Source organism: Lepidochelys kempii, chromosome 4 (genome assembly GCF_965140265.1).
Source record: "Lepidochelys kempii isolate rLepKem1 chromosome 4, rLepKem1.hap2, whole genome shotgun sequence".
Lineage (NCBI taxonomy): Eukaryota > Metazoa > Chordata > Testudines > Cheloniidae > Lepidochelys > Lepidochelys kempii.
In genome coordinates this window covers 31,756,842-31,783,382 of record NC_133259.1, presented here as the reverse complement: position 1 = coordinate 31,783,382, position 26,541 = coordinate 31,756,842, and the positions used below count along the sequence as shown (strand labels likewise).

Here is a 26,541-nt window from a genome sequence, read left to right as displayed (position 1 = left end):
TACCCAAAGGTTACTCTCACTGGTATGCACTAACACAGTTACATTACAAAGACAGCATGTGAACTATAGGATTATTTTTATTGTTATAACATACCCTCTAACCTCATTAAGAAATACATGCTTCTGCATTATTTATTTCCTACTAATTTCCTCGCTTCCCCCTCTCTCTTTTTGTGCTTTAGCAGATATGCTGGCCTTTATTTCATACCACCAGTGGTACATTGATCAATGATAGCAGTGATTTTCATATGTAAATATGCAAGAAACCTCCCTGAGTTCATAACCTGCACTGTTTTTTCTCACCAGTGCACCATACCTGTAATTCCATGCCGATGAGCAAGTTGATCCTTCCCTTTATTTTCTAATTGGAATTAAAAGTTATTCAACCATATGTCTCCCTCATCAATGTAAATAATTTTGTAAACAAGGAATATGGATGTGTCTGTCATTCTAGGTATTTAAATAGCAAGTGTTTGTGATTTCTTTTAAATGAAGCCATGAATGATCTGCTGCTGGGAGGTGCTGTTTTTCCCCAACTCCCACTGACTTCAGCAGGGGCTGAGGGTGCTCAGCGCCCAGAAGAATCAGGCTGCATATAGCCAAGTAGAATTTTTGTTCTTAGATTCCGGGGATACCCCTAAAACTTATATGTGAACATTTTTTTAAAAAGCGATTGTTAGCTCTGTAGTATTTGGGCCACCTGCACTCATGATGGCTGGTAGCTAAACCTCTTCTTGATTCAGATTCTTGGGGGGGGAAATGTAATGCTAGGAACCATGAGGCCTCATTCAGAAAGAGCCTGTAAAGAAAAACATATGGTTTGTCCCTTACAGACCATACAGAGTTATTTAAAACTTTGTGTAGTTGCTAATCTAGAACAGATTGTCACTGCTGTTCCTTAGACATGCAGGGGAGTGAGAGGGGACAAGACCCTCCTTACTCCCTACTCAGCTGGGTTCAGATTGCGACTGACCATGGTGGGAGAGAGCAGGGGCTACTTACCTGTTATTCCGGTCTGCAGATAAATGGGCAGGGAGGGTACAGGGAATGAAAGCCCACCTACTCCACCCCATCTACTCCCTGAATCCACCATGATGTTAGTCTTGCCATGGTGGATTTTTGTTTCATAAATTGCATCATAATCTAGGGTCATGTGAACAGTCCTTAGCTTCATAAAAACAAGATTTGCAGCTTTCAAGTTTGTTTTTCTCAAACTACGTGAAGCTTTGCTCCAAGAAGTATGCTGATGGAAATAATCCCTGATTAATTAATCATCCCTAATTAATCTCTCTATAGTTGTTGGATCACAGCTGGAAATCCCTGAAGGATCAGGGAAAATACTATTAAAAGTAAACTGATTTTATTGTAATAAATTTCAATTAAATGAAGAATAACCTAATATGCTTTCATCTGTTAAAGGGTGAACCAGGTTTCATTGGTCCACAGGGAGAACCTGGATTACCAGGGTTACCAGGAACAAAGGTAAGTTTAGTTTCTACCACACACTCGTCCATATTATATTGGGTTCTTTTGTGTTAATGACCAAAAAAAAGTTAGTGAAGTTGAGGGTCTATAATCAGTCATTTAAGGATGAAAATCCTTATAAGAATGTGGTACTTGTAAAAAAAACTGCCAAAAAGTTTAGAGTTCAGGTTAAAACTTTAAAGTATGCCCAAAATTTGGAAATATTAAAATTAATGCTTTGGGTACCCAGGTTACTTTAAATTGGCCTACAGCGTGCCCTGAGAAAACCAGAAAGTCAGAATACTTAATCATTCATAGGTGTCTCAAGCTCCTTAGCTGCCTTAGTCAACGTAGCCTCTCTAAAGCTACCGAACGTCTAAATTAGGCCATGAGAGCCAACATGCCAGTATGGACAATCTATCTTAATAACTATTAAGAAATGGACTCCAAGCAATGAACCTTTGATCCTGTGCACTAGATCTTGAATATATAAATCCATTAATAAAAACATTGTTCTTCCTCTCTCTTTCTGTCTGTTCTTTTGCAACTGAGCGGGAAATAAAGTTAAAAGAATGTTTGAAGTCTTGTGGACTCACCAATTGAGAGCCAAATTTTGTGAACCTATTGTCCCATTCACTTCAGATTTGGAAGAAAAAAACAGAACTCCAGACCAATTCTGAAGCCAACTTTCCATTTTTAAAATGTTGTATGTGTTTTAAGGTAATGCTGGAGAATGCAAAACAAGCTTTGAATGGAAAGTTTCAGTCTTAACTATGGAGTGGTGCTGTTTCTGTCCTTTTCTATGAGAGGACATGATTTATTCCTAGGCTTCTAGAGTCCCTAATTGCTTCATTAGCCATCCCCACCCCTTAAATGCAGACCCCAACTCAGTATTCTACACCTGTATTACTTCTAGATATGACTACTACAATGAACTTTACCTTGGGCGAAGTGTGGAAAGCACTCCACAGCTCTCACTTGTGCAGAATACAGCTGCTCACCTAACCAGGGTGAGCCAGCAAAAGTGATTTGTTTGCTACCCCGGCTGCCAATAGGCTCCTAAAAGGCCACCTCTTCATTTCTTACCCATCACATGACCTACACTCATTTAGATCACTGGAACTAACTCACCCCAGGATTGTGAGAAGGGAAGTAAGAGGCAGCACTACTTTAACTTTGCTCCCTTCGGTCTATGTCTTATTCTGGTCTTTTGTTACATACTGTTTCTCAGATAATACAGTCTTGTTCAACGGAAAATGACTCAGATTAAGTTACAGAAAACATCCACTTCTGCTTTCAGGAATGCTGTAAATTTACCTAGGAAAAATGTTCTCCATCTCATTATAGCTCTCACATGAGCTTGAAAGTACATCCTATTTAGTTTTTCTGACCTGACTTTGTACTATACTAAAGGTTGCCTGTGGTTTGTGATGCGTACATACATGTGTGTTGTAATCTTTGACAGGGTGAAAGAGGAGAAGCAGGGCCTCCTGGAAAGGGTGAGCGAGGTGAACCTGGAGTTCCTGGGCCAAAGGTCAGCCTGATTTAACACTGGCATTTCAATAATTGCTTCGAATAACCAGAACAAAACTTTGCAAATGAGCTTTAAAGGAGAACAAGGTAAATTCATCCCTGTACACTGCTACTAGTCAGGCAGCTAGCCTCTGCCACCATGGCTCCACTGCTGTTTTTAGTGTGTTAGATCAATCACAGCTAGTGTGTGGACATCTGCCTGAGCTGGAAATTATATCTCCGGCTGCAGTATAGACATACCTACAGTTTAGTCCAAAAGTCAGTGGTAGTATAATGTTCAGAACTGCAGAATTAGGCCCTAAGTGGAATCCATTATTTGGACTGAAGGAGACAGATCCTCAGATGGTAGAAATTGTGATGGAGCTATGGCAATTGACAAAAGATGAAGCTCTGCCCTGATGTGTCTATAAGCACCCTAGTTTGAGTTTTTTGAACACTGTGACCTTTCAAGTTCAGAGAAAATCCATTTTGCTTCTTGTTTTCTAATTTTGTAAGAAAAAATAAAGAAATAATCCTCAATACATTTTAATATCTTCCGAGCATTTTCTGCTGGATTGGTGCTTAAGTTTTCTACTCTTAGCATATCTTTAAATGGTAGTCCGGCTTCTCTGTCAGATAGATTTTTATTCATCTATACTTCCTGGGAAAACTGTTGTGGTAACACTTTGTTTTAGCAGTACTATCCTGTAAACACTTAGCGGGTCTATTAACCTCTCAGTTCTTGGTGGGCCTAGCAGTACAGTTGGCACCCCCTGCAAGGCAAAATTATTTGTGCCAGCCATCTGCAAGAATCAGTAAGAGAATAGTTGGTGGAATTCCTGTGGAAGAAGGGAACCGACAGTGTGAGCGCATTGATACTAATTCATTATTCTGGGTGCTAAACTAGATGGATTCATGAGGTTGTTCATAGAAAATAAAGTGTTTCCACTGCTCTCTACTACTAATAGCCAGAACTAATTTCTCTTTTCCTCTGCTCTTTCCTGTCTCTCTTTTTTCTTCTGCCCATCTTCTATGTCTTCCTCACACAGGGGAAATCAGGCGAATCTGGAACTAGAGGCCCAAAGGGGTCAAAGGTCAGTGTCAACTGAATTGCCTCTTTTGGTGTAACATGAAGATTTCCAGGGCAAATTATTAGTAATATCACATCAACTTTGATCTAGAAAGAAATGATAACTGATCCTGCAGGCTTCATACAAGCAAAACTCCCAGGGATTTCACTGGGCTTTTTAACTGTAAGGTCTGCAGAATCAAGTGCTATATATTTTGTACACCATGATTGTGCTCTTTCTTTCTCTGTTGTAACATCTTAAAATGATTAGTCTCTTTTTTTGTCTGTTCTCTTTTTCCGTGTACCTGCTTTATCTCTCTCTGTTTGACGGTTGTGTTTTAATCCATTTTCTTTGGGATTGGAGGAAAGAGCTATTAAAATTGGTACTTTCTACCTTTTGCTGATCCAATAGCCATTGAAAAGTATTTGATTTAAATATAATTTCTTATTGTTATTCTGCTGATGTTTTGTAGGGGGTTCGTGGCTGTTTATTTTGAATCTTGGGCATGAGATGTACCAGGCTTGGGTCTCTCAGATTTGTCTTCCAGATAGTTGAAAAACTACCAAGGACCTTGGCAAAAAGTTAAAGCTTCAATACCATAGTGTATTCAAAATCAGTGGAAGTAAAAATTTTCAATGGATTTGCAATATTTTTTGCAAAATCTTACTAGTGTCTGCCAGTTTATACTATGAGGTCCACACAAAATAAAACTGGAATATTTATTCTTTTGTTTAATTAAATGACTTTGAGAGAACAAAGCTGTGCTGAGAATCATTTCTATATTGCTTGCAATGTCAACCCTCAATTGGCAGTATATCTCCATTTGGCAAAACACATAAGCACACAATTAAAGTTAAGTAAGTGCTTCAGTCCCATTGACTTCACAAAGTTAAGCATATGCTCATAGTGAATAATAAAATATAAAAAGTGGTTCACAGAACCAAGGTGGTGTAAACAACAATTAAATACTCCTGATTTCTTTTCCTCCTTATGCTGAAGAACTTGGTCTCCACTGGAATATTATTCACAGAATAATGTGTTATTTTAGGTCTTGTCTACACTACAGAGTTAGGTCAATGTAACTATGGAAGTGTCTCCGCTTAATTTTTGCTCCCACTGATGTAACTCGCCTGCCACACCAACTTAATAACACCACCTCCACAAGCAGTGTGGAGTCAAGGTCAATGTAATTAGATCGACACAGCGTGAGTGTAGAACACATTGCTTCCGTTGGCTGTTACTGGCTTTCAGGAGCCATCCCACAATCAAAACAGGCACTCCTGTTGAGGACGTGCACCGCCGACACAAGAAGCAAAGTGTAGACACGTGCAGGGAATGTAATTACTGTGGCAGCTGTATGCTGACGTAAGTTAGGTCAACTTTACTTTGTAGTGTAGACCTGGCCTTAGTGCCTGATCCTACACCAAGTCAATGGAATTTTCACCACTAAATTCAGTGTGCGCAGGATGATCTTAGTAGCACTTTTCACCCATAGGTTGTCAGCATTGACTTTCACAAAAGGGAGCCCTTGGGAGGGGCGGGAGGTTGATAAAGGTGTTTGCTTGTCAAAAGAGAGAGAGAGAGAGATGATAAGCACTACTTCTGAGACCTCCATCATTGTAGTATCTGATCACCTCCCTGATATTCTGGTGGGTATCCACACAACATCGCAATGAAGTAGAGAAGTATTATTTTTATTCCCCTTTCAGAGAAAGGCCACCGAGGCACAGCTGACCAGTTTTCAAAGGTATTGAGGCACCTAAAGATGCAGAAAGGTGCACAATGGGATTTTCAAAAGTGCCTGAGCAGATTAGTCACCTAATTCCCAATGGGACTTAGTCACCTGAGCACTTTTGAAAATCTATCGAGGGACCCGTCTGCATTTTTAGGCAACTAAATACCTTTGGAAATCTGGCCCAGAGGGGCTACGTGACTGCCCAGACTTACACAGGAACTGTGTGGAAGAACAGGGAAATGAACTCAGATTTTTAAGCAATATGCCAGTGCCCTAGCCACATGTCCACCAGCCCTCTCCTGTTGCAGAGAAGATGACATGGGATATAGAGCCAGATGGCAGAAATGTTAGTATCTCCTCCCACTATGCACCTCTCTTTTTTTCTCGTATCATCAGTGAATGAATAATCCTTGTCCATACCAGAATCACAAAAGCAAGTATAGATCCAAACAGGAGTAAGAGTAGCAGTATTTAATTGAATTTACTGACACTACTGACAAACAAGAAAGCTTGTTGTGGACGTGACTGTGAATGTGAAATAAGTCCCAAGCACTAGATTTCAGATTCTGAAGACAAGGTTCACTCACAGAGTTTGCCCTTATGGATAAAGTTTTCTCCACCCCTCTGAGCTTATTAGTGACAGCCAGGAGGAAAAAGATGAGAGTGAGATGATAAAGATCTTTATTCCATCTGGGATACTAGGGCAAAGAAATCATTACATGTTGACAACGATGATGTGGTGGTCAGAGAGGCAGTGGCTGAGGAAAGAAGTTCTGCAACCCCAATGGGAATAATGAGCACACAAAGAAATGCATGTGTGGTTTGAAAAATCCCTTTTGAAGAAGTTGTGTGGCAGTTGCTGAGGGTATGTCTACACAGCAGTTAAACACACGTGGCTGGTCCAGGTCAGCTGACTCAGGCTCACAGGGCTTGGGCTGTGGGGCTGTAAAATTGCAGTGTCGAAATTTGGACTCTGGGACTCCGTGAGGGGAGAGGGTCCCAAACATCTATACCATAATTTTAAAGCCCTGCAGCTCAAGCCCTGTGAGCCTGAGTCAGCAACACAGACCAGCCACAAGTGTTTAATTGCTGTGTAGACATACCCTGAATGACTTACCCCTTGAGCTTTCTTGTAAAGCTTCTGATAGTGGGGTATCCATGCTATCAAGAATGGGGAAGTTGTTTAAATGACTGAATTTGCAGTCTGCCTTTTATTTGATCCTTTGTTATTTCCAAAGCAACCCCGATAATGTATTATATAGTAAATGCTACATACAAAGAGCCAAACTCTGTTCTCAGTTGCAACAGTCTCAATCCTTACGTTCCATTGACTTCAGTGGAGTTACCCCTATGTAACTAAAACCCATATTCTATTTGTTTATAACCCATGTCAAGTTTTTTTGTTTTGTTTTTTAAAATAAAGTATATGCTCAACTTGGACAGTAATAAAAATATTTAAACTACCAACAATAAAAACTATTGGACAGATTGTTTATATTTTTTTGCTTACGAATATTACTTTTCCATAGGGTCATCCTGGAGACAAAGGTGATTCAGGAGCAATAGGTCCTAGGGTAAGTGTACTTCATTTTAACCTGTCCAATGGAAATCTCAATTGTTACATGTAGGCCACATCAACAACTACAGGTGAAAGTGAGTTAGCACCAGCTATGGTTAAACATGGTTGTTGCTAACATAGTTGTGGCATGAAGAGGGTTTCTAACAGGAGTTCAGTGTCAACAGGGAAATCTATGTTATAAATCATACTCTAGATGCCTAGAAGATTAGTAATATCTTTTACTGGACCAACTTCTGTTGGTGAGAGAGGCAAGTTTTTGAGCTCTGTGTGAGCTCACCCACCTTGTCACTCTAGTAGCCTGGAATCGACACAGCTACAACAACACTGCATAGAAGATTAGTCATCCTTCAGTGCTGTTTGGCAAATATTTGCTCTGCTGTGGCAATCACTTGATTTCCAGGTGAAGTTTAAAGTGTTGGTATGGATCTATCCTATAAAATCCTAAATTGTCTGGATCCCACCTTTCTGGAAGATCCCCTCTCCCCCAGACTTTCTCTAAGGAAGGGAGAGAGTTGATGGGGAAGCTGCCTGAGAGGATAGCGGGATTCTGGATTGGACGATGATGTTTGAGATTTGCAAAATTTCATAGGTGGGGTGTGGTTTTTACTTGAATGATCCAAGAGAGTAGGCCTGACACAGCACCTTCTTTCAGTGTTTTATCTAAATAGTTTTATATATCGGTGTTACTGTTTGGAGCACAATTCACTGTGTTATGATTTACTCATTCATATTTATGTTTTTTAAAATGTTTGTTCCTCTTAAAACAACCTTTGGTTTTAGACTAACTTTTGCAGTCTGTGATTTATTGAAAATGCTATAAAATGATAAAATGTACTGTACCAAGATCTACAAAAAAGTTCAGGGAACAAATGTGAATGAATAAATAGTGCAAGTGTCAGAAAACAACCCTTCTCTACAGTACGTCATGGAAACCGTACATAAAACATGCTTACGATAATTGTGTTTAAATAGCATTGTTGCTAGCACAGACTCAGCTGCAATGTGAAAGAGGCTTGGGTCAATATTTCTTTTCATAGAATGAGTTTCACGCTTCTGTAAACCTCTTTAATTAAAATATAAAAATATGAGAAAGAAACTAATGAGTTATGGGGCCCAAATGGAAACACAAGATTCAGATCTAAACTTTGCTTCTGGTTCTAATCTCTATCGTGGGCCAACCAAAACCTGGATCTTAGCAACCCTGAACTTTTCAGCGCAGGGAGATCTTTCAAACAAATGCTGATTATAGAATGAAACAGTCTCAGACAGACTAAGAGAGACTAGGATAGAACAATCAGTCACTAAGAGTTTGTGTGCTTGATTCAAATAATGTAGTGTTTGGGTGATATGTTACAGGGCCCGCCTGGACAAAAGGGAGATCAAGGTGCAACAGAGATAATTGACTACAATGGCAATATCCATGAAGCTCTGCAGGTATGTGAGCATAAAGAAGCTCAAATAATTAAATACTGAAAGAACAACTCTTTGGCATAATTATACTTTTGTTTTGCACAGGACATGAAATTACTCCACCATAGTATCTTAAAGATTTGCTGGAAATATTAATTAGGAATCTCTTGTGCTTGGAAGCTAGATTTTCTTGCTGGTGTTAGACAAAGAGTTTCCTTGATGCAGTGGTGAGGGAATTAGCTCTATATATTCCTTGGACTGTATTGACATCATCTGATGAGGACAGAACTGATTCACTGCTGGCTCCACAGCTTTTAGTGCTGAATTCATCTAATAAACCACTTACACAGATCCCACAGAAGTGTCTGCTTTTCAGTTCAAGTAGAATAATATTGACCGTCTCTCTTTGTCTTTGTCTTTTTCTTCTCCTCCTCCTCTTACTCTTTCCACAAAATGTAAAGAGCAGAAACTTTGAGGTTTGGAAACCAACTCACTTGACTCCATTAGCAAGCTGTGGATTCAATCAGCATCTTGAATTAGGATCCTTAGCAGTAAATATATTAAATAGACTTAAGCATTGGCCACCTTATTTACTCAGCCCTAGAAAAATAAGTGTTTTACATAAAGGGTGAGTGAATGTTCACATGAAAACCAAGTGTACCAGGGTGACTTGCAAGCTATGAGAACGGTATTTGGTGGTCTTGCTAACTACCAGTTCAGTCCTATGAGATGGAAGCACTCACCCGCAATTTTCATTGTGCCAAATTCTTGGAGGTTCTGGGACTTTTAACTTAAATAGGAGTTTGTAGGAATTTTCAGTATTCAGTGGGTTCTCAGTACCTCTCAGAATGTAAGTAGAAGTTGACAGAGTTCACAGGATCCAGTCCCTCTGTCTGAATGAATTTTTATACAATTTGGGAAGACATCATAAAGAAGCCTGGAGGACTCAGACCAATTTACAGTTGTTCAAGTTCGTGCCTCCCATTGCATTTCATGTGTCACTGGAGAATGAGACATCTTAGTCCATCAACACAGAAAACGATGGTATAGAAATTATCACCACAGTTCAAGCAAGAACGCTGCAGAGTTTATGTATCTTTGACTTAGAGGACCAGACACAAAATACATAAGTGAGTCTCTCTTTGGGTCTGCTCCTAGTCCTCACAGAGACAAAAGCGAATAGCTGAAGTGGAAATTTTACCTTTGGAGGAACTGCAGGATCAGGTGCTTTATGTATTAAAATTTTAAATATGTAGTTAGAAATGAGCACTGAAAATTAAATTAAATATATAGCTAGAAATGAATGTGAAAACTGTAAATTACTGCATTTGGTATAATTAATTTAGTTATTTGTCCTGTAAATTAGCAGAATTGAATTTTTCTTCCATTTTAAAATTCTTTAAATACTTCCATATATAGGGTGAATGCAAATGCACCACCATATAAAATGCCATCTGCTAGAGATTTTGGTTCCAAAGTTAGCTTGTGTTGATATGATTCTAGTTTTATAAAAAAATGTTCTTTATTGTGCTATTCTCTATAAAATAGTGTATGATTATATGCCTATTAAACTGAATAAGACTAAATCTTACATTTAGATAGACACATTAGATGTATAAACATCTTTGCTGACACATAGTAAAAGCATTTTCATGACTAAATACTGCCTACTTTATTTGTGCAGGTGGTCACATTGCTGTCAATGAAAAAACCTGTATGAGTAAATTAAACACAATTCAGCCCTGACTATGTTTAAACAATACAACCAAGTAATTTTGTATTGCCTTTTGAGAATTTTCACTACTTTTTGTTTTATTCTATCTTTGAAACACAAAAAATTACCAATCTAACTATTTTCCCTTTTTCCATTATGAAAATATTGATCTGCCCCTCCTCCAAATGTTTTAAATGGAGCTGAAGTTAAGATGACTGATATTGTGGATCAGCAACTTGGTTTGTGTACCGTTATTACTACCTGCATCACAGCTCTGGGAATTGTATTTGTTAATGACACCGAACCAGCAGAGACCTCAAAATATTGGGCAAAATAACAGCTCTTAGAACAGGAGAGGTGTGGAAGATTAATATATAGCTATGTATAGGAGCCAAAAGTTTTCCCCCATCAAATTCTACTGTTGTTATGGTACATCTTATTTGGACCTGAAAATTTTATAGCCAGAGCCTGTAGTCTTCACTTATATAAAACTCCAATGTAAGATACAGATCTCCCAGACACAGCACAGATTCTGTGAAGTTCATTATTAAACAAGTGAAATATTTTATTTCAGTATTCACATCTGATAACATTGTCTTTTGTTAATATATTTTGCCAACAGAGGATTACCACCCTAACTGTCACGGTAATTCTTACTGCATGACTTATTGTGCTTTGTAGCTATTTTATTCTGTGTAGTTGCATGTTCATAATTCAGCTGATTTAGGATGTATCTTCATTCATCTGATTTTGACCCTGTTCATCATCATGTATGTGTCTGTTCACTAAATTTTTCCTTACAATGAACATATTGTTGAAAACTAGGGCCAGATTCTTTTCCTATCGAATAATGACAAAACTCCATTGATAGAAGTGCAAGACAGATTAGACATGTAAGGTTCTGAGTATTGCTGTCTCTGTGCACCAGATCCTTCATTTGCTCTGTTCTCAAATCTCTCATTAATTTAAATGGGCGTTCTGAGTGTGCAAGAAGTATAGGATTGGGCACCAGTTAACTTTCTGTTGTCAGCCTTATTTTTCAGGGTAGACAGTTCAGTTATTTTAAATCATATTGGGTGAAAACTTTACACAGAAGTTCACCTTCCCCCCTCCCCCTAAAAAGTAGCCTATTTCAGTTTATAAGCAGGAATACAGGAGAGGGATTTAGTGTGATGATTTCTCCTTCTCTTTCTTGTCAGACACTGTTAAAAGAACTTGTCATATGAAATACTGAAATTTTCCAGTACCTACAGCTCACATCCTGCAGAGTGCGGAGTATTTTCTATGCCTTGCACTCTCACTGACTCCCACTGGAGGTTTATACACATTGGGCCAGAGTTTTTGACTTCACTAGAAACTTAGGGGACCCAGTGTGTCATAGGACACACTTAGAATTTTGCAGAATTAGGCTCCAAAGGAGCTGCAGATTTGATCAAATTAATTTATTCCCTTTTTTGTTTAATTGTTTATCTCTAACATTTTCATTAGGCCTGTTTTGCCATCTTTGTAAATGTTGTTATAATAGTGATGGAATTTGTGTGTTTTTAGTGCATCCCCCATTGTGCAGCTTTTCAAAACAGTAAGCAATCATATAGGCTGTTTCTGCTACAGTTGCTAGCCAAAAGGGGATGAGTTAATGACTCATGACCTCATCCCACAAAGCACTGAACATAGGAGTTTGTCCATTGATTTCAGTAGGCTCTGATGCCAGCTTTACATTTTTCGTACTTTGGGATTCAGTCTTGTTCCCACTGAAATCAATGGAAGCTTTGCCATTTCCATCAATAGGAGCAGCAGCCCCTTCATAAGTTCAAAACCATAACCATGAAATGTTATTTTAACACAGGTTTTTGTGACTCCATATTGTCTGTTGAGAGTTGTCATAAATTAACAACCTGTTTGTAGCTGGTGTTGGTTCTTCCCGTGTTAATAAAGTTTTCTTAAAAAGACTGGTTGTGTTTTTAACAATGGTGACGTTCACACTTATGTGTATCTGATATGTTCTGCAAGAGCTTAGATGGTTCAAAGCTAACAGATTTTTCTGTTTCTGTGTCTAGGGTCCACCAGGGCCACCCGGACCTCAAGGAGCACAAGGACCAAAGGTGATCTTTCTTAGTTAACACATCCTCTTATAAAAGTCCAGGAATTCACTAGCAGAGCTGGGTGAAATTTTTTGACTAAAACTTTTTTCCAGTGAAAAATGTAGATTGAATGACACTATAACATTTTGCAAATTCATGTTGATTTTACCGAATTGTTTTGGTCAGAAAAGAAGCTAAACAAAATTCTATAAAAATTGAAATGTTTCATTTTGAGATTTTCTAAATGAAATGTTTCAACTTTTTTATTCAAATTACTTTTCCTCTCAAAATTTTCTTTAATTTTTTTAATGAAAAAAATGCTCAAAAATGAAACAAAATGTTTTATTTAACCCAAAATGATTTTTTCCAATTTTTCAAAATTGCCAGTGAACGAAAAAATGTTATATGTACGGTCCAATTTTCTGCTTATTTATTTGCTTACATACGTGGTTCATTTATATATAAAATATACTGCATAGACGAGCATATACACTTGAAATATTACATGATGGGACTAATATCATGATATGCATCTTAATTAGTATAAAATGTTTATTTCAATATATGTACACTTTTGGTTGGGTGTTGTGCATTGATGCCCAATAGAAAATCACCCATGCTCAGCCAATGTGGTGCACTGCTGGTGTTCCCTCCCAACTCTGCATTGAGGTTGCTCTGTAGGCCTTCTGCTGTGGAGGAGGGTCCCAAGGTATGGCCTAGTGGTCAGGGAGGGTGATCCACATACTTTTAGAAATAGCTACTTCACCAGACAATGGCTCCCATGCACACAGCAACATCCAGATTGTTCACACTCTTGGCTGGCAGAAATAATCTGCACTGGGGGCTGTACATGGAAGTGCTTGCCAAAATATGGGGACAGATTAATGCAGCTTTTGTATCATATATATGCACCAGAAAGAGAAAAACACTGATTCCTGCAGCACGCTATACTGCTGCTCCAAAAAGGAACAGCATATTCTACTCCCCTGACTTGCCACCAAGATCAATATGTGCACAGGGTGCCAGGAGACTGGCTGCAATCCCAAGCCAACTGATCCCATCTCTTTGGTGCTGTGGAGCATTATCAGGCCAACACCATATATGGCATTCAAGACAACTAAGACCATATTCTGCCTTGTATTTGCAGGGATATGCAAGAGTGGAGGAAGTTCCCTTTTCCACTCCAGTAAACCCACACAAAATAGAACAGAGTCTAGCTGTCTGTTTCTCTGTCTACATGTATTTTTCATATAGAAGATGTCTTATTAGCTAACATTTATTAATTGCAAAACAAAATTTGGTTAAATTTGAATAGTCTCTATATTTTCTGTATGATGATGCACACATTAAAGTGCAGCATATAGGAGCTGTATGCTATGCATTTTCCAAATGGGGCTCTGTTTATACAATCTAAATCATGAATTGCTTACACTTACAAAGGGGTTGTTTTTTTTTAAAGCAGAATATGTTGAGTGAACAGTGGATCCTCCCTAAGCTGGTGCAGGATAGCTAACCTATCCAGATAGGATTAAATAAGAGATAATTATTGTAGTTCTTAAGAGCTTATCATATAATGTATCCTCCAGAATATCCTGTTTGGGTAGCAGCAAACTCTCTCAGTGATTATGAGCTCTCATGAAGAGCAAATACTCTCTTGTGCAGCCCACACTGGAAACAATGCCATTTGTTTTAAATTTATGATGCATCCCATCCCATGATATCATGGGAAAATGCATTATTTTTGGTTTATCAAAAATTGTTCTTGCATTTAAAGGTTTTTCACCAAATGCCAGTATAGATGTAAGTGAGTCAATGCAAGCATTTGTGAGAAAATACTGTTTTTCTGGTTTTCACAAACTGTTGAGGGACAGTATATGTGAGGGCATAGAAAGACATTTCAGTAGGATCTGTGTAGCCTACAGAGTCTCTGCAGATCCCAGTCAGGGGTGGGTTTCTGAAACTCTGGGGCTACAGTTGCAGAACGTGGCTTCCTTGTCAAAGAGGATACTTTCCCCCTCAGAAATAGCCAAGGTAAACCAGAATTCAGCCTTAAAGAGGTTGGAACCAAAGATCCGACCCCAAATCCCCTATATGTCATCTCCTCCCTTGGGAATGACATTCAGGAATCAGGGCATCTTCCCACATTCTACTGGGGTAGGGAGGCTCTTCCCTGGTTGACTGACACAATCAGATTAGCCAGGCAAGAAATCAGAAAGGGTCTGAGTCGTCCATATTTATTCACCCAGGCTGCAACATTGTTGAGCATCCTAAACCACTGCTCATGAGCTTAATCTTATGTTCATTGGTGTGAATGACAAACTCCCATTTGACTTTAATGGTGCAGAGTGGGTGTTTTTTGGGAGGATGGTGGAATTTTTCTCCTGTGTAAGTCAGCCAGTGTGCAGTCAATTTATACCCCTTTCTGTGCCTTATACAATCTAGTTGGGCAGGACCCATTGTAAGTATTCTGTGTATGTAGATACTGTAGCAGATAAACTTCCACAACAAGTTTAACAAGATGACATGTCTCTCTCCTATTCTCTGCAGTGTAATATGCAGCTACGTCATTCATTGTGCTGTCGTGCACTGCTAAGGTGTGGGGTTTGGGGTATTACTGACCAACATAATTTACTTAGCACAGCATAATCTCTCCAATAATTGGAGTAATAAGGGAAGATAACGCAATTCCACCTTATGTCTTACAGGGTGAACCAGGATCCCAAGGAACTCCAGGAGCTGAAGGGGAGCAGGTACATCATGAGTACATCACCTAGGGCCAGACCCTATGAACAATTATGGCTTTTTTTAGAAATAATGTTACTGTACATTGTGGAAGGGGTGGGCTTTAGAATTCATAGTCACATGACATGGCCATATGTGACACATGCAGTGACTATGCAGTGATGCAATAATAAATTCATACCTATCAGAGGCAAAAAGTTACTCTATGTTTTACTGGTTTATCCTTAAACAAATCCAGGATTTTATTGATATGTGAGCATTGTATAAGTCATTTTCATGACAAAGATATGATTTTTCAGGGTCCTAAAGGCTCAAAGGGGGACGTGGGTGAGTCTGGCATGCCAGGAGAAAAGGGAGGAATTGGACTTCCAGGCTTACCAGTAAGTTTGCAAAATCAATTTAATTTAGCTGAAAGCTAATTTGGGTTTTTTAATGATATCTTCCACATTTGGTAATTCTTAAGTGTTTGTACGTTTCAGAAGTAGCAGAAAACATAAAATGAAAGTGTTAGTAGTTCCATTTCTAGACTAGGAGGAGGCATGAATAATAGACCAAAAGTTGTTTGCCAGAACTTTTCATTCTATTTATGGGCAAATAAAATGTGGAAAGATGTAGATTAACTGGTATGCTGAACAAATTTATTTGTCCATTGTAAGAGTCATCAATCACAGCAGTGCTTTGACAAAAATAAATGTGGTAACATTCAGGAGAAATGAGCTGCTTGATTACACAAGAAATAGCTTGATACCGGGAATCTCAGTGGCTGACTCATATTCTTGAAGGAGAGAAAGTCTATTTTTGTGTTTATAGAAGGATTTTAAATCTATATAATATATGCTATGTATATTTGTTTGGGGGGGGTGTATGTGAGTGTGTGTGTGTATATATGTATATATATACATACAGATACTAGGGCTGTCAAGCAATTAAAAAAATTAATCGGGATTAATCGCGTAATTAATCGTACTTAAACAGTAAAAGAATACCATTTATTTAAATATTTTTGGATGTTTTCTACATTTTCAAATATATTGATTTCAATTACAACATAGAATAAAAAGTATTTATATTTATATTTATTTTTGATTACAAGTATTCACACTGTAAAAAAACAAAAGAAATAGTATTTTTCAATTCACTTAATACAAGTACTGCAGTGCAATCTCTTTATCATGAAAGTTGCACTTACAAATATAGAATGAGGTACAAAAAACCTGCATTCAAAAATAAAACAGTGTAAAATTTTAGAGTCTGCAGTCCACTCAGTCCTACTTCTTATTCAGCCAATCGCTGAAGTTTGTTTACATTTTCAGGAGACAACGCTGCCCGCTTCTTGTTTAATGCTTCAACCACCATTCCAGGGGACATGCATCCATACTGATGACAGGTTCTGCTCGATAACAATCCAAAGCAGTACTGTCTGACACATGTTCATTTTCATCATCTAAGTCAGGTGCCACCAGCAGAAGGTTGATTTTCTTTTTTGGTGGTTCGGGTTCTGTGGTTTCCACATCGGAGTGTTGCTTTTTTAAGACTTCTGAAAGCATGTTCCACACCCTGTCCTGATCAGATTTTGGAAGGCACTTCAGATTCTTAAGCCTTGGTCCAGTTAGAAATCTCACATTGGTACCTTCTTTGCGTTTTGTGAAATCTACCGTGAAAGTGTTCTTAAAATGAACATGTGCTGGGTCATCATCCGAGACTGCTATAAGATGAAATATATGCAGAATGCAGGTAAAACAGAGCAGGGGACATACAGTTCTCCCCCAAGGAGTTCAGTGTCAGATTTAATTAACGCATTTTTTTAATGAGTGTCATCAGCATGGAAGCATGTCCTCTGGAATGGTGACCAAAGCAGGAAGGGCCACACGACTGTTTAGCATATCTGGCATGTAAATATCTTGCAATGCCAGCTACAAAAGTGCCATGCGAACACCTTTTCTCACTTTCTGGTGACATTGTAAATAAGAAGAGGGCAGCATTATCTCCTGTAAATGTAAACAAACTTGCTTGTCTTAGCTATTGGCTGAACAAGAAATAGGACTGAGTGGACTTGTAGGCTCTGAAGTTTTCCATTGTTTTGTTTTTGAGTGCAGTTATGTAACAAAAAAAATCTACATTTGTAAGTTTTGCTTTCAAGACAAAGAGATTGCACTAAGTACTTGTATGAGGTGAATTGAAAAATACTATTTCTTTTATCATTTTTACAGTGCAAATATTTATAATAAAAAATAATACACACTTTGATTTCAGTTACAACGCTGACTACAATATATATGAAAATGTAGAAAAACATCCAAAATATTTCATAAATTTCAATTGGTTTTCTATTGTTTAACTGTGCAATTAAAACTGCAATTAATCATGATTAATTTTTTTGATAATTCATTAATCATGAATAATGTGTGTATACACACACACACACACACCCCTCCACAATGTATAATGAAATCAGTATATTACAATACAAAGAACTTTTAATAAACTCCTTGCTATCTGCTCTATCTATATTTTTAACCATGCAAGTTAAAATTAATATTTGTAATTGTTTGATAGTCTAGTGCTTACTGGCTATTATCATGGGATTTTGCAATAAGCGTACATTTATAAAACATGGTGTCAAGTATGAAAGTCATGACAGTTAGAGATACAATTCCGTTACAAGCAAAACTTTTATTATGAAAAGCATAAATATTTAATTACAAAAATGTTCTTTTCTCTACAGTGAATTCAATTGTTAATAAGACAGAAATTGTTTAATAACTCTTTATAATGATTTTATAGGGAGCCAATGGTATGAAAGGAGAAAAAGGAGATGTTGGTTTGCCTGGTCCTCAAGGTCCTTCTGTAAGTCTTGCCATGCTATTGTGATGTGCTCATTATTGTGGCAGTGGTTCTCCACCTTTTCATTCTGAGGGACACTTCATATGAGAGAAAGGGGGACCTTCATGGATGATCTCTCCTACCAACCCCAACAGTTCCCTACTTTTGGGTTGTTTAAATGTTTCACTCTATGATCTACCACGGTGGGCAAGGGAGACCACTGATGGACAATAATTTGAGAATCACTGCTCTATACAGACTTCTGGAAAGTAGGTCACTAGTTTACTAACTTAGCCCTATACTATGTTTTAAAAACTATATAAGAATCCAGACCCCCTACATAAGTCATTGACAAAACTCCCATTGGCTTCACTGAGAATAGAAACCATCCCTTCTTGTGTTGAATCATAGAGAGATAAGACAGAGAGTTAAGACTGATGGGAATTTCTTGTCTCAGCAATCTGTTTATCTATCTATCAGCCTTGTACAGTGAGTACCAGATCTCCAAAGGGCTATAATGATAGTAAGCCCCAATCCAAAGCCCATTAAAGTCAAATGAAGGACTCCCATTGATTTGGTTGAGCATTATATCCGGTCCTTAATGGCTTCAGGGGTGCATCTTTACTGGCATGAATAGTCCCACTATTCATGGAAATATTCAGAATTACTCACATGAGTAAGTGTTTGCAGTATCAGACATGTATGTGGCTCTTCAAAACATTTTACAAACATAAATAAAAACCTCACACAAGGCTCCTGTGATATAGGTAAGTACCATTAGCTCAATATTATAGATCATGAAACTGAAGCAAAGAGGTTAAGCATCGTGTCCAAGACAACAGGCAGCCAATATTAGAGCTAGGATAAGAATTCAAGAGTTGCTGGCTCCCTGTCCTGGCATCTCTAGATCCCATTTCTCACTACAGAGCACAAATGTCTCAATCTAGCTCTGAAGGGAAAATCAATTAGTTTCTTTCCAACATTATGTGTGTGTGGAACTCAAAGATCTTGCTGAATTTCCTAGTAGTGTTTTTGTAAAAGGCTTATCCCCCAGAGAAAACAGCCATGGCAATCGTCCTTGTTTTCTTTTCCATCCTACTCCTCTCCACTTCCAGGACAGATTCCCACCATCCATTATCAACCCTTCTCTCTTCGTCCTATTTTATATTTTAAAACCTGCTTTGTTGACACCACACTTAACCTCAGGTTTGGCTAGAAAAGTGATTAGCGCTATATGTTAATCCCTAGAACTGGCTGTGCTGCTCGGCAGCCCTCCTGGTAGCTCTCAGTACTGCTCTCATAAGTCACAATTCATAGCTATTTTGGATTGAGCCCCGTGTGAGAAGTGGTGTTAAACATTATAAATACCAGAATGAAATTCTTATTTCTGGATTTGGTGGGATCAGTAAAGTAAACCAGCATGTAATGAACACATGCTGAAAACTGAAGAACCTGATTACCTGTTGTAATGACTTCATCATTGGGATTAAGCCTGAACATTTGTGCAAGTAGTGCTTGTTGGACTAAATCAAATAAAAAGGGAGGAAGAGGGCAATCTAGATATGTCCCAAGACTTAAGGTAAATTGTTTAGTTTTATCTCCATTGATCAGGATTGGAAAGGAACCAGGGAATGGCATCACAGCATTCTTCGCTATTCCTGTAGTATATAGATTGCAAGTATAGCAGGGAATATGTACCAGAAAATAAAAGAGCCAACAGCATTTGAAGAAGTTTACTACTAGCTAGTGTTTTAAAGTTATCTAATGGTTTGAGTGGAGGACTGGGAGTCAGGAGACCCTGTATTCTGTTTGTAGCTCCGCATCTGACCTGAAGTATGACCTTGGACATGTCATTTTTTTCTCTCTGTACCTCAGATACTCCGTCCATTAAGTGCGAATAATAGCCAAGTCTGAGAAGCACTCCAAGTACAAAGCTAAAGATGCCATATATATGTGCAAGTTATGCTGTTACTTTTTAAAGTGCTCTCCAGCAACTGCAGCACTCTGCAGTATTCTTCATCTGAATGGTGACAAACGATGTTAGCAGAGAGCTGGGGAGAAAGAGTCTGACTTCCTGTATTTACAAGGGAGATCCCTTCACTACATGAGCTAATGACATCATTTTCTATATGTAGATCATAGGACCCTCAGGACCACCAGGGCCGCATGGGTCACCAGGCCCTATGGTAAGTCTTTCTTTCCCTCTCCACATTGTAATGCTTGCTTAATAAAAGTGCTGAGAGTACATGACTATTAGAGATGGACCCAAGCCCTGGATTTTGGACCTGTATTTGGATCCTAACCCAAAGTTCTTAGGAAGTGGAGAAATTAATTGTGGGTATAAATGTGTTTCCCTGTTTTGTTCCCCCAGTGGGGTACTTAGCGGTGCAATTATTTATATTGGCACTTGCAATTTATTTTGTAAAAAGAAAAATGCAGGTGCAACTTGTACCTAGAAAAGGCAACAAACCTTTATTTTCTTCATTAAAGATGGAATCTTTATTTTCAGGGACCCCATGGACTGCCTGGCCCAAAGGTAAATGAATAATTGCCTGGATTCCTTAAATCTGTAATGTGCCATGCTATGTTCTTTGTTAACCATAGTGAAGCATGCATCTATGTTGTGTCCTTTGTCTCATTTATTTGTGAAATATTTCTGATACTCTTAAGCCTTTAAGCAGATACTAAAGTAAAAGTTAAAGGATATTTTTGAATTGTAATAATTTATGATGATTGCTTGTGTGTGTTACACATGAGCATAAATTGGACTAGATTTTTATAATTATGATTATGAACTGGTATTAAAATTACCTAGCCTCCTGTTTGCTGGTGAGAGTTTCATGCTATTCTAATTAGTGATTTGCAATTGCCTTAAATTACGCTTTAGAACACAGAGGATGAGTGTGTTGTACATGGAGGAGGAGAAATCAAATAAACTGGTTTCCAGATATGCCTCTTTTCCTCTTCCTCTGCTCTCTCTCCCATCTCCTAGGCCTTCCAACACAAGTTCACCTTCCTTCCAACAGTCCCCACTAGGAGTCCCACACCAGGCATCAGTATATATCTTAGTGCTGCTGGAAACACTCCCTCATCCCTAGCATAGAATGTGCGCATGACACATACCCCAGAAACCCTGCAAAAGTTTTAGACAACAGCCAGTTTCCTGAAAACATGGATGATTTTGGAAAGATTAAAAGAAACCATGGTTTAATTTGTATTTTAATTAAATTAACACATTAGTTCAAAAATTTAGTATCACACTCAAGCATAATGAATCCTGTAACAACCATTTTAATCATTACATTTCTCTTTTCATATTCAGCTTTCTAAAAAAGGATTATTTGGTTTTTGAGGTACGGGGGATGAGATAGAAATATCCCTTTTTAAAGGTTTGAGTCACAGTTAGACTATGTCAAACTTTGCCTGGCATTGGAGGCTTGGTTCAGTAATGATCTTCTGAAATCAGTTCTATTTAGGGCTATCAAGCGATTAAAAAAATTAATCATGATTAATCGCACTGTTAAACAAGAATAGAATACCATTTATTTAAATATTTTGGATGTTTTCTACATTTTCTACATTTTCAAATATATTGATTTCAATTACATCACAGAATACAAAGTGTACAGTGCTCACTTTATATTTATTTTTGATTACAAGTATTTGCACTGTAAAAAAACAAAAGAAATAGTATTTTCAATTCATCTAATACGAGTACTGTAGTGCAATCTCCTTATCATGAAAGTTGAACTTACAGATATAGAATTATGTACAAAAAACCCTGCATTCAGAAATAAAACAATGTAAAATTTTAGAGCCCGCAAGTCTGCTCAGTCCTACTTCTTATTCAGCCAATCGCTAAGACAAGCAAGTTTGTTTACATTTGCAGGAGATAATGCTGCCCGCTTCTTGTTTACAAAGTCACCTGAAAGTGAGAACAGATGTTCCCATGGCACTGTTGTAACCGGCGTCGCAAGTAATTTATGTGCCAGATGTGCCAAAGATTCATATGTCCCTTCATCCTTCAACCACCATTCTAAGGGACATATGTCCATGCTGAAGATGGGTTCTGCTCGATAACAATCCAAAGCAGTATGAACCGACACATGTTCATTTTCATTATCTGAGTCAGATGCCACCAGCAGAAGGTTGATTTTCTTTTTTGGTGGTTTGGGTTCTGTAGTTTCAGCATTGGAGTGTTGCTCTTTTAAGATTTCTGAAAGCATGCTCCACACCCTGTCCTGATCAGATTTTGGAAGGCACTTCAGATTCTTAAACCTTGGGTTGAGTGCTGTAGCTATCTTTAGAAATCTCACATCAGTATGTTCTTTGCGTTTTGTGAAATCTGCAGTGAAAGTGTTCTTAAAATGAACAACATGTGCTGGGTCATCATCTGAGACTGCTATAACATGAAATATAAGGCAGAATGTGGATAAAACAGAGCAAGGGACATACAATTCTCCCCAAAGGAGTTCAGTCACAAATTTAATTAATGCATTATTTTATTAACGAGTGTCATCAGCATGGAAGCATGTCCTCTGGAATGGTGGCCGAAGTATGAAGGGGCCTCCGAATGTTTAGCATATTTGGCATGTGAATGACTTGCAATGCTGGCTACAAAAGTGCCATGCAAATGCCTGTTCTCACTTTCTGGTGACATTGTAAATAAGAAGAGGGCAGCATTATCTCCTGTAAATGTAAACAAACTTGTTTGTCTTCGCGATTGGCTGAACAAGAAGTAGGACTGAGTGGACTTGTAGGCTCTAAAGTTTTCCATTGTTTTTGAGTGCAGTTATGTAACAAAAAAAATCTACATTTGTAAGTTTCACTTTCATGACAGAGATTGCACTACAGTACTTCTATGAGGTGAATTGAAAAATACCGTTTCTTTTGTTTATAATTTTTACAGTGCAAATATTTGTAATGAAAAATAATATACCCTTTGATTTCAGTTACAACACAGGCTAATATATATATATGAAAATATAGAAAAACATCCAAAATGTTTAGTAAATTTTAATTGGTATTCTGTTGTTTATCAGTGCGATTAAAAACTGTGATTAGTCACGATTAATTTTTTTAATCGCAATTAATATTATTGAGTTAATCGTGTGATTTAACTGTAATTAATTGACAACCCTAGTTCTATTCCAGCTTAGCACCTGTCTTACTTCGGACTTTTGACCTGAGAGTCAAGTTTTTGTAGGATTTCTGCTTCCAAATGTCAGGAAAGGGACAAAGCATGGATATGTCTATTTAAGCTGGAAATTACAATTTCCAGCTCCATTGCAGAGACATCCATTCACTCAAATGGAGGAAGAATAGAGAAATGGCTCCTGTTTTAAGGCAGGGACAAAAGAGACATCACTGAAAGCAGAAGCATAGATTAAATTCTTTTATGGTTTGTTTGTTTGTTTGTGAGAAACCCTGGGAGCAGGGCACCGTCCTTCGCACAGAGAAAATCCTATGCATTTCCATTTCTCACTGGAAGCAGGTATTGTTAGCACCCTGAGTTGTCTATAGAGCCACCATGCTGTGGTAGTTTTACATAGTGTGAAGATGCCTTTACACATACCCTAGGTTCACCATTATTCACTTCACCATTTTTAATAGAGTGATGTCCAAGTAACTAGATAATCTCAATCTTTCCACAACATCTTTTGTTCTACTATAAATAGTTTTTTTGTGAGATCAGTGAAGAATGGACCCCCAAAATGCATTGTCCCCATACAACACACTGCTCCTCTTAATTTCCTGTTTAACTATGAGTGCTTAAAGGTTTAAAGTATCTTTACATAAGACTGTGTTGCAAATTCCAGTTTGTCATTGGAAGAGAATGTACTTCCACACAAAATGCACCTTTCTGCAGATCTCACTGCAGAAATCAATTATTACTAATCTGAACTAAATACAATCTCTAATATTCTTGTCTAAGGTTTTTCTTTTCTTTTGAATTATCAGTCTATGACAGAAACGTGTGGGCATAGAGGAAACTCAGGAGGCAGGAAAATTACAATTGACCCCACATGAGACAAATACTTCAATAATTATTTAGAAGTGAGTCAGGAAAGTTTTACACAGCAGTTTCTTGTATTATTTCAACACACAGTTGTATTTAAAATGACCAGTCATTGTCTATTGTATATTTTAGCACAGGTCAGTACAATATCTCCATGTAAATTGCCAATAATCTGTGAATGCTGAATTAGTACCTTACACTGAAAAGAACTGGCTTTTGTTTTGAACTGGAATTTGCAGCTACATCTAAGACTGGCTCTCTTCTGTCCCAGCTTAACTACCCATTATAGCACCAAAAAATTGGCATTTATACTTTTACATTTAGGGTGAACCAGGGTTAAATGGTCTTAAAGGATTGAAGGGTGAACCAGGTCAAAAGGGTGACAGAGGGCCCCTTGGTCTTCCAGTAAGTAAAAAAACTATTCAATTTCAGTGCAAATCACAGACTTTTTCTCTCTACTTTCAACCAACAAATCTGGTTTACTCAACAGCATTTATAAACCTCTATCATGTTGGAGCAGAACATCAGTCTTGTTTTGTTGTATCTAGAGTCTGTACCATTGTCCAAAGTCACATCCTGTAACACACAGTGCTGTCAGTTTCTTTTTGTCACGTGTCAGTGGACAGTGTTAATAGCCTCACGAGGATGCTGTCAGCCCCATTACATTAATCATGTTGTGATTTCAATGTTGTGTGGTGTTTGCTTTAAAAACGTGGTTTTATCAAACACGTTGTGTTTTAATTTCGATGTATCCTCAGTGATATTTCATTGAAGAACTGCCACTAAAGTGGGAGGTTTGCCTGAGTCAGGACTGAGTAAAATTTGAGTAAAGACCTTGGGAATTGGCTTCTAGAATTTTAAAACATTCCCCATTCAGCCAGAGATGCTGGATTTTTTGTTTGGTTGTTTGTTTGTACTTTTGCCTTGTACTGTTCAGAACAGTTTTCATTATAGGTACTTGGCATAAATTGATCTTAAAGGGACATAATTGACTTAAAAATCACATTTCCATTTGAAAATTTTGTCCCAAGAGACACCAGAGCTGAAAGTGATTAGAAGAAAAACAATATATTTTATGTTTCCTTTGTGCATTTGACAGCAGTTTGTGAAAAGTCAATTTAACTGTTTTCCACTTTATAGTCAATCTGCTTCCCCTGTTGTTGTGTAGATATTGTGCGCAGCAGCATTTAAAAAAAGATCAGAAAAAATCTGGTCAAAAGTTTTTAAAGATTTGCAGAGAGACTCTGAGGAATGTCACCTTTACCAGAAAGATTTTAGTGTCTTTCAGTGAAACTAGCAATTTTCAAGTTGACAAAAAGTCCCTTTGATAATCCAGCAAATAGTTTCCAGTATACCAGTCTTATGTTATTCATATAAAATCCACCAGGGGTCAGCCAGTCCCTGAGGATGTTAAACTGAATAGCCCAAAGTGCAATGCATATCTGCACTTCCAGCCTGGAATTAGATCCAATGTTCGTGAACATGCGCTACAATTGTAATTTGCTGGTAAAAACAGGAAACGTCATTGTCTCCTGGGCTCTTGAAAACGAATAAAACCATTGTAATGAGGGCCAAGATTTTGTTGGTGATGTAACACAATTTTCTTCAGCTTAAACTCTTCTTATCGATGTTAAAAAATGTAAAATGTAAAATGTATATTTTAATTTCATTGCAAAGTAGAGTAGTCAGTATTGTCAGTATTTTATAATTCACATTAGACAACTTGTTAGTTAATTTATAAATTAAGTATATGCATATTAAAGCACAAGAAACACCATAATGTCTGATGTTTGTAACACTAATATATCTAGGGCCTCATTCTGATCTCAGGTACGCTGGTGTAAATCAGGAGTAATTCCATCAGGTCTGTGATGTTACATCAGTGTAAAACCAATGTAACTGAGATCAGAATCCGGCTCTTAATGTTGTATGTAATTTTTTAACTAACATATTGTAATAATGTAATCCTCATTCCAGAACCCCGTAACAGCTTATATTCTGTGTTTAAGTTATGTTTATTCATCAACACCACTTACTAATCTCACATTCTTGTCATTCATGTTATACCCATCATCCATGCTTCCACCTAATCATACAGGGAGCATCTGGCTTAGACGGAAAGCCAGGACCCCGGGTGAGTCCCTTGCATTCCTGTGTCATGCTTTGCTACTGAGTCTATGTGTTTCACAGTGGTCCTATTTGCCTAGTTTATACATGTGACTTACATGGAATGAGGCAAAATTTATCAAGCAACTTACATGATGCTGAATCTGAAGAAAGTCTTGGTACTGGTTAGCAGTGGGGGACAGGTAGTGGCGTGCTCTATAGATGGGGCTCTGAATCTTAATGTATTATGGGGTGAAATTTTGGTTGGAGCTGGCCTAGTTTATAT

General features: G+C 37.9%; 1 protein-coding gene across 1 annotated transcript in view; it reads left to right on the top strand.

Moving 5' to 3' along the window:
• The window catches only part of COL25A1 (collagen type XXV alpha 1 chain), a 409,341-nt gene that overhangs the window by 357,525 nt on the left and 25,275 nt on the right, over positions 1-26,541 (top strand). The window contains exons 19-31 of the mRNA XM_073340873.1: positions 1,420-1,482; positions 2,930-2,998; positions 4,026-4,070; positions 7,311-7,355; positions 8,717-8,794; positions 11,107-11,130; positions 12,542-12,586; positions 15,271-15,315; positions 15,607-15,687; positions 18,092-18,154; positions 20,266-20,316; positions 20,640-20,666; positions 26,248-26,283. Coding sequence (XP_073196974.1) covers positions 1,420-1,482; positions 2,930-2,998; positions 4,026-4,070; positions 7,311-7,355; positions 8,717-8,794; positions 11,107-11,130; positions 12,542-12,586; positions 15,271-15,315; positions 15,607-15,687; positions 18,092-18,154; positions 20,266-20,316; positions 20,640-20,666; positions 26,248-26,283 — 672 coding nt within the window. The remainder of the gene's footprint in view (positions 1-1,419; positions 1,483-2,929; positions 2,999-4,025; positions 4,071-7,310; positions 7,356-8,716; positions 8,795-11,106; positions 11,131-12,541; positions 12,587-15,270; positions 15,316-15,606; positions 15,688-18,091; positions 18,155-20,265; positions 20,317-20,639; positions 20,667-26,247; positions 26,284-26,541) is intronic.